The following is a 7850-nucleotide window of genomic DNA, read 5'->3' on the forward strand; positions in this document are numbered from 1 at the left end:
TACCATAACTTTAAAAGAGTTTTTGAAATGTTTTGACCACTTATAAATGACATAAGCAATCTTTTTGAAGATGTTTATAATAAACAAAATACACAATTATCATTGTGTTTAACTTGTATTCCCCCTTAAAAGCATTTAAAACAGTTTAAAAGGTTGATTACGGGGTATGAACTCACCCTATGTGGGTGATTCAAACGAATATGCGCGTAAGGATGAGAAGTTCCACGAATGAAGTCCCGAGACTTAACAAGTCCTAAATGACATATAATGGCATATATTGACATAAATATAGTGTTTAGAAGCAACCAAATGCAAGGAAACGCCTTAAGGGACTAGGAAACACTTTGTCCAAGTGTTGGAATCACATGTGATTCACTTAAAGGGAGTGTACGGCCACATGAAGGAGTGTGCGGCCATGGGTGTGCGGCCAGGGAGTGTGAGGCCGCACACTCATGGTAAAGAGTGCACAAAAACGTTTTCCAAGGGTAGGTAGGCTTGTGGGACAATTGCTCAACAAGTGGTGAAGCTGGAAATGCATTTTGGAGGCCCTTTAAGGGTGTTTTGAGGGGTGTACGGCCACACCTGGGTGTGCGGCCACACACACCATGTGTTCTTGAGTTCTGGGAATTTTCAAGGCCTTAATCTAGTATTCTTAACAAGATCTAAGCTTAACAAAAGAGTACTTATGATCCGGAGGCTCGAGAAGGCTCAAAATCACCAAGAACAAGTGTGTGTTCTTGGTGTTCTTGGTGAAATGGTTGAAGATTTGAAGATCTAGCCAAAATATGATTTCCAATGGATGAAATCAAAGGATGTTACTAGTTTAAAAGGATTAACAACAAATCAAGGGAAGAACACTTACAATCTCGAAGATCTAGGCTGAAAATCGGATGGTAGTTGAGAGAGAAATCGTGTTCTTGGCTTGGGAGAGTGAAAAGGGATGAATGAAGGCTAAGTCCCAACCTTATGCACGTGAGTGTGCTGCCAGGAGAGGGGTGTGCGGCCGCACACCCAAGTGTGCGGCTGTACACTCCTTATGTTGGAGTGTAAGGCTCGATTTTGGTGCTAGAAGTGTACGCGATCCATTCCTATACTCAATGCTTGAATGTACTGAGCTTTGAACCTTTAAACGGACTCTAAACAAGGCTAAATGATAGCAGAAACGAGTCTGACACTCAGCTGAGTTGACTGGCTGAGCTTTACAAGGCAAAAATTTTCGGGTTGTCACAAATTTCCAACAAATCCTCAAATCTAGAAGTTTTACCCAAAAACCTTAAATACACACTTGACTTCCTAACAAGTCATCACTAACCCACTGCTCCCCCGAGCATAATGATGACTCATCCAAGAATTTCACGTTGCATCCAAATCCCTTATCAGCTCAGGTGTACCTCCACCTGACAGATCACTCGAGACATCTACAACGAACTTCATGACTCAAGATTTCAGAACCAATACCTAACACCGGTAACCAAACTTCTAATAAACAACCTACAAGGAACAGGGTCCACCATTGCAAACATTTATCAAGCGACTTCCGGTGCACAACCAACACATCAACCAAACAAACTTTTACCGGCCACATGATCCAAACCAGCTGGTTCCTGAGTCTCCCGACTCTCAACAATGCACTAACATCCAAAGCACTACATGCGAAAAATAAACAAACATGATCACTAGGTCCACAGCTTATGCCTGAAATGCTCCTGCTATTTTGGCTTTCCAGATAACTAACGATCTTGAGACCTACGGGTCTTAACCAATTGACTACCGGGTCCCGCCCACATGGAACATACAACGACTGGTTCATGATACATCGTGACACCTTCTCACCACTAAAACGATAGGCTTACGGTACCACACCGATCTTGCTGTCATTCCATCACTCACCTGAAACTCACGACCATCACCACGACCTAAAGATACCTAACCTCAATCCACCATGTTGCAGGAACCCAACCAACATCCCTCTTGTCGTTAACCGATCATGACGCTGCCATACTCTTTTACCACACTCAATTCCTTTCACATCATAAGCTGCTACCAATGCAAAATCTGACGAAAACATAGTCGCACACGACTCTTAAGTAAATCAATCCTTGAATCCTCTCTCGCCTCTTTTCCTTTCCACCGATACATCATATGGCTTTGAACCCTCACCTTCTAACCACTCATGCCCTCTGTCGACTCCACCCTCCGATGATCGTATCAATGTAAACTACGTACCTATTAGCATTGAGGTAAATAATACTTATTATTATTATTATTATTATTATTATTATTATTATTATCATCTTGTTATATTATTTTTGACTAAAATAGATAGAGATCATGAGATAGGATTTTGACCTTACTTTACATTTTTAAAATTTTCAGTTTATTTTGATCTTGCTTTACAATTTTAAGAACATGAATTGATGTTGTTATGCGATTAAGTGTAAAATGGTCCTTTTTGTTATTCAACAAAACATTTAAAGGTCTAACCAAACAACATGTATTCATTCAAGCCTCTAAATTATTCATACATTTGAATTATTTAGAGATTGCCAAAAGGTTATTTACTTATTAATGGAATTTATTACATATTTTTATTATAATATTTAATCATTTTTTCAAGTCTTTTTATGTCATTTATATTTTACAGCTAACTTGTCTATTTTTTTTAGTAAATGTGATTTTAATTAATTTATCAACTAGCAGCTATTTTAAGCTATCAATTAGTTTGTCAAATATAACTAATAATATGATAATGTTACACTAATGTCATACATATAACTTATAAATCATATAATACCCACCAAAATAGTTAATAATTTTTAACATTTAATCTTCACTGTTAGAAACTCTAACGAATAATGAACACTTATATAATATTGACTAGACGAATGCCCGCGCGTTGCGCATAAACACCTATATAGTTGAAATATTTACAAATATATGTTTTTTTAAATATAGCAATAACGTTGTTGTTAAATTTGATATAATAATATGTATACTAAATGAATATAATATATTGATTATTTTCAATTATATGATAATATATACATCTATTATAACTGCATAATCTCAACCGTTTGAATGACTTCTACGCGCGAGTTAATCATGAATATAATTAAATATAATATATGGTTTAATATTATTTATAGTTGTTGTTAATGTTAATCAGTTTTTGAAATTTATTTGTTTAATGTTTTAATTTCTATCATTATAATTATTTAAAACATCAAACATTGTTTTTTATTTTAAAGGTAACAATATAATCATTTATATAGAGTTATATTTAACTGTTGTTATTGTAAGTTATTTTAAGCTACTTATTTGAAAACTTTTAACGATTATATAAATATCTTTAGGAATTATTTTAGTTAAATTGAGATTATAATTCAGTTTTTGCATTTAACACTACAATTTATCACTTTTAACTATTCACAAAATATTTATTGAGTTTTTTAAGCGGAACTGAAATTTATATTTAAGTTGACATTGTAATGTTATATTTAAATTAACAATTTAAGTATTTTATCCAAACTGTTCAATAGTTGTAGCTTTAAATTGATAATGGTTTACATACAACAACATCTTAATCTAATAAATTAAGTATAATCTGTGAAAGTTTAAAGACATAACTTTATAAGTAGAAGTAAAGACATAACTTTATAACTATTCACTTTAGGTTTGATCTTTATTTAACCTTATTAAGCAACTTATAATCATTTTTAGAAAGACACTATAATTTATCATTTTTAACTATTTACAAAATATTATTTGAGTTATTTAAGTTAAACTGAAATTTATATTTAAGTTGATCATGTAATGTTATATTTAAATTTATAATTTAAGTATTTTATACAAATTGTTCAAAAGATGTAGCATTAAAATGATAATGGTTACACCCAACAATATATTAAAACTAATAAATTAAGTATAATATGTTAAAAGTTAAAAAACATAACTTTATAAGTAGAAGTAAAGATATTCTTTTAATATTGAAATTTAATATGATTACACTTTATGTTTGATATTTATTTAATCTTACTAACCAATTTATAACCATTATTATGAAGAAATTGAAAAGTCATGAGAGTTTCAAATGAATGTAGTGAAAGAAAAAATACATGAGAGTTTCAAATGAATGTGGTGGAAGAAAAAATGCTAGCTTTATAAGATATATAAATAGATATATAGATATAGATAGATAGATAGATATAGATATAGATATAGATTTGATAAGATCTCCTCAATTTTTCTAACTAATAAAACTAGGATTGTTATAATAAAAAAACCTAGCTAGCAATTGGGGATGAATTACGTATTAGAAAAAAGAATATCCTTTATTTGTTTTAAGCCGTTGTATAAGTTATAGGCTTATAGCATTATTTTTAATATTATATATGAATATATTGTTGTAAATTATCCTAAGAAAATATATGTTTATAATCTCACTCATTCGACACCCCACGTTCTTTTCGCAAAGTCATCACTCATTAGACACTTGGAACACGAAATTCCCAAGTTCCCCTGCAAAAAGTTTCATTCCTCTTACCTCCTTCAATCACCCCTTTCACATCCCAAAAAACCTGAAAAGAATTGATCAAAAATGGCAAAGCTTATAGAGACGTACGCCTGCGTCCCATCGACGGAGCGCGGCCGAGGAATATTAATATCCGGTGATCCGAAAACAAATGCATTTATGTACTGTAATGGCCGATCGGTGATTATCCGGTATCTCGACAGACCATTGGATGTCGAGGTGTACGCAGAACATGCTTATCAAACCACCGTTGCGAGGTTCTCGCCTAACGGAGAGTGGATCGCCTCCGCTGACGTGTCCGGGACGATAAGGATCTACGGTACCCACAATGGATTCGTGTTGAAAAATGAGTTTCGGGTCTTGTCGGGTCGAATTGATGATATCCAGTGGTCTGCTGATGGGATGAGGATCGTGGCTTCGGGTGATGGCAAGGGCAAGTCGTTCGTTCGAGCTTTCATGTGGGTTTGTTTTTCTCGATCACAACTGTTTGTTGAAATGCGCCAATCACATCTTTTCAACTTTTCCCTTCTTTACCTTATTTACACAATTTGGGGGTATTGGTCTTAAATCTGTCCAAATCATACAAACACTTTTGATTTTGATGATGCCTCGTCATTTTCAAATCAGAAATCATTTGGGGGTGAGGCAGGGCCCCATGACATCCTTGCTTCATTGTCACCCCTAAGTCCAATTATTCAAAATCGACATCTTTCTTTATCTGGAAAAATTATGAAAATGTCAACCTTTTGATCTTCTACCATTATAGATACTCATTTCAACAGTCTTATACAGGTGGGATTCTGGAAGCAATGTTGGAGAGTTTGATGGGCATTCAAGGAGAGTTCTAAGCTGTGCATTCAAACCCACAAGACCATTTCGCATAGTCTCATGTGGAGAGGACTTCTTGGTCAACTTCTATGAAGGACCACCATTTAAGTTCAAGCAATCACATAGGTCTGTACTTTGTATTACAACAACAGATAACAGATTCCATCAAACACATAAACTTTCTACTCAAATAAACTTACAGTATCACATGACACAAATCCTTATGTCACATTTAGTACAATTCTAGTGTTCATCGGTATTCTCACATGCAGGGATCACTCAAATTTTGTCAACTGTGTAAGGTTTTCACCTGATGGCAACAAATTCATCACTGTAAGCTCTGACAAAAGAGGCCTGTTATATGATGGAAAAACTGCAGAGGTCAAGGGTGAATTGTCTAAAGAGGACGCCCACACAGGTAGTATATATGCTGTAAGCTGGAGTCCCGATAGTAAACAGGTAGTTAATCTCCTTTTCTTTTCTAAACTCCACAAAAAATGTTATTTTTCTATGTAATGCTTTTGAGTTCAAATTTAGGGTTCTCTTTTTTTCCTTTTTATTTGTAGGTGCTAACTGTATCTGCTGACAAAACTGCAAAAATATGGACAATATCAGATGATTTCAATGGAACACTTTCAAAGACTTTAACTTGTCCAGGATCTGGTGGAGTTGAGGACATGTTAGTTGGGTGTCTATGGCAAAATGATTATATAGTTACTGTTTCTCTTGGTGGGACCATATATATATACTCTGCAAGTGATCTTGATAAAGATCCAACGATTCTGTGTGGACACATGAAGAATGTTAATTCACTAGCTGTGCTTACAAAAGGGCCAGAAAAAGCCATTCTTTCTAGCAGCTATGATGGCTTAATATTCAAATGGCTTCGAGGATTTGGCTACAATGGTAAGTTAGAAAGAGGTGACAAAAATCAAATCAAATGTCTCGCTGCTGTTGATGAAGAAATCATGTCTTCTGGATTCGACAATAAGGTAATTCAATTTCTTTCACGATTTAGGGTTTAGGGTTTGTTATCTGACAAGATCTTGTAATAAACAGATATGGAGGATTCCGTTAAATGGAGAAGAATGTTCAGAAGCAGATATTATTGACATTGGGAGTCAACCGAAGGATTTGAGTTTGGCTATTAATAATCATGAACTTGCATTGATTTCAATTGAGACAGGTGTCGTTCTTCTGAAAGGTACGCAGCTGTTAGCAAGTGTTGAGCTTGGATTTACTGTGAGTGCATGTGCTATTTCACCTGATGGAGACGAAGCGATTGTGGGAGGGCAAGATGGTAAATTGCACATGTATTCAGTGAAGGGAGATACTCTTTCAGAGGAAGCTGTTCTTGAGAAACATCGAGGTGCTATTACTGTGATTCGTTACTCTCCTGATGTTTCCATGTTTGGGTCTGCTGATGCAAATAGAGAAGCTGTTGTATGGGATCGGGCCTCCAGAGAGGTACTAGAAATTCCAATTTACAAATTCTAATTTACTAAATTGAAAGAAAAAAAAAAACTTTTATGATTTATTGTTAACTTATGATGTTGTTATAAATAGGTGAAGCTGAAGAACATGCTATATCATACAGCTCGTATAAACAGCTTAGCATGGTCTCCTGATAACAAAATGGTGGCAACAGGATCTCTTGACACGTGTGTAATTGTGTATGAAATAGATAAGCCAGCTTCAAGCAGAACAACTGTAAAAGGAGCTAACCTTGGTGGGGTCTACTCAGTGGCATTTGTTGATGAAAAAACTGTCATAAGTTCTGGTGAAGACGCGTGTATTCGTTTATGGGAGATAACTCCACAATAAATAACAATCAAAATTTACAAACAAACGTTTCTTGATGTCTTTTTCTTCTACTTTTTGTGAAGCTGGTTTTGCAATTAGCCCAAGGTTTTTAGTGATGTTTTTGTGGAGGACTTATTGGATTAAAAGTAAGGTTTTGGTGCACAAATTCGTGTATTTTGCTGAGATTTCAGGGGAATGGAGGACTGGGTCAATTGGAAAAGAGATGCTTCTTGGAAGCTTGATGATCGAAATCTTGTTGGTTTTTTTTTTTTTTTTTTTTTTTTTAAATGTAATAAATGTGTTTTTGGTGTGTTTTTTTATGATGAATGATGAAACCTTTTGGTTTGATTCTCAAGTGGTTAAGTTGTGTTTTGAGACTTGAGTTTCCACTTTGTTTATGAAATATCATTTGGTGTTTTGAGTTTCCACTTTTCCACCAATTGAAAACAGAGAATCAAAAGTGTTTACCTTTGCATCATGAATGTAGGTGATGGATACTCGTTAACACAACCTTAACATTGTGTTTCATCTTTTCAACTTTCATTATGGTATACACTTCCATAATAAACCCATGACATAAATGATAAATTGTTTATATAGAATACACACACATACATGAATTTGGACCCAATTTACTTTCATTCGGATTCAGTATGTAGTTTATCGCATGTATTCTACAGCCCATATA

At 34.6% G+C, this 7850-nt stretch overlaps 1 protein-coding gene across 1 annotated transcript; it reads left to right on the forward strand.

The window, feature by feature from the left end:
• Positions 1-4446: 4446 nt before the first annotated feature.
• LOC145115173 (actin-interacting protein 1-2-like) lies at positions 4447-7537 on the forward strand. The gene is made up of 6 exons (XM_079051397.1): positions 4447-4989; positions 5324-5485; positions 5632-5818; positions 5926-6351; positions 6419-6826; positions 6926-7537. Exons 1-6 carry the CDS (start codon positions 4598-4600, stop codon positions 7181-7183), a joined length of 1833 nt encoding a protein of 610 aa, XP_078907523.1. The 5' UTR covers positions 4447-4597; the 3' UTR covers positions 7184-7537.
• The last annotated feature ends 313 nt before the right edge of the window (positions 7538-7850 follow it).

The sequence above is a fragment of the Lactuca virosa genome, chromosome 5 (assembly GCF_052849685.1).
Source record: "Lactuca virosa cultivar CGN04683 chromosome 5, Lactuca_virosa_CGN04683_v6, whole genome shotgun sequence".
Lineage (NCBI taxonomy): Eukaryota > Viridiplantae > Streptophyta > Magnoliopsida > Asterales > Asteraceae > Lactuca > Lactuca virosa.

Coding starts and splice junctions, on each gene's coding strand:
- LOC145115173 (XM_079051397.1), top strand. CDS start 4,598: ATGGCAAAGCTTATAGAGACGTACGCCTGCGTCCCATCGACGGAGCGC. Junction 5,486..5,631: donor AAGTTCAAGCAATCACATAG/GTCTGTACTTTG, acceptor TCTCACATGCAG/GGATCACTCAAATTTTGTCA. Junction 6,352..6,418: donor CTTCTGGATTCGACAATAAG/GTAATTCAATTT, acceptor TGTAATAAACAG/ATATGGAGGATTCCGTTAAA.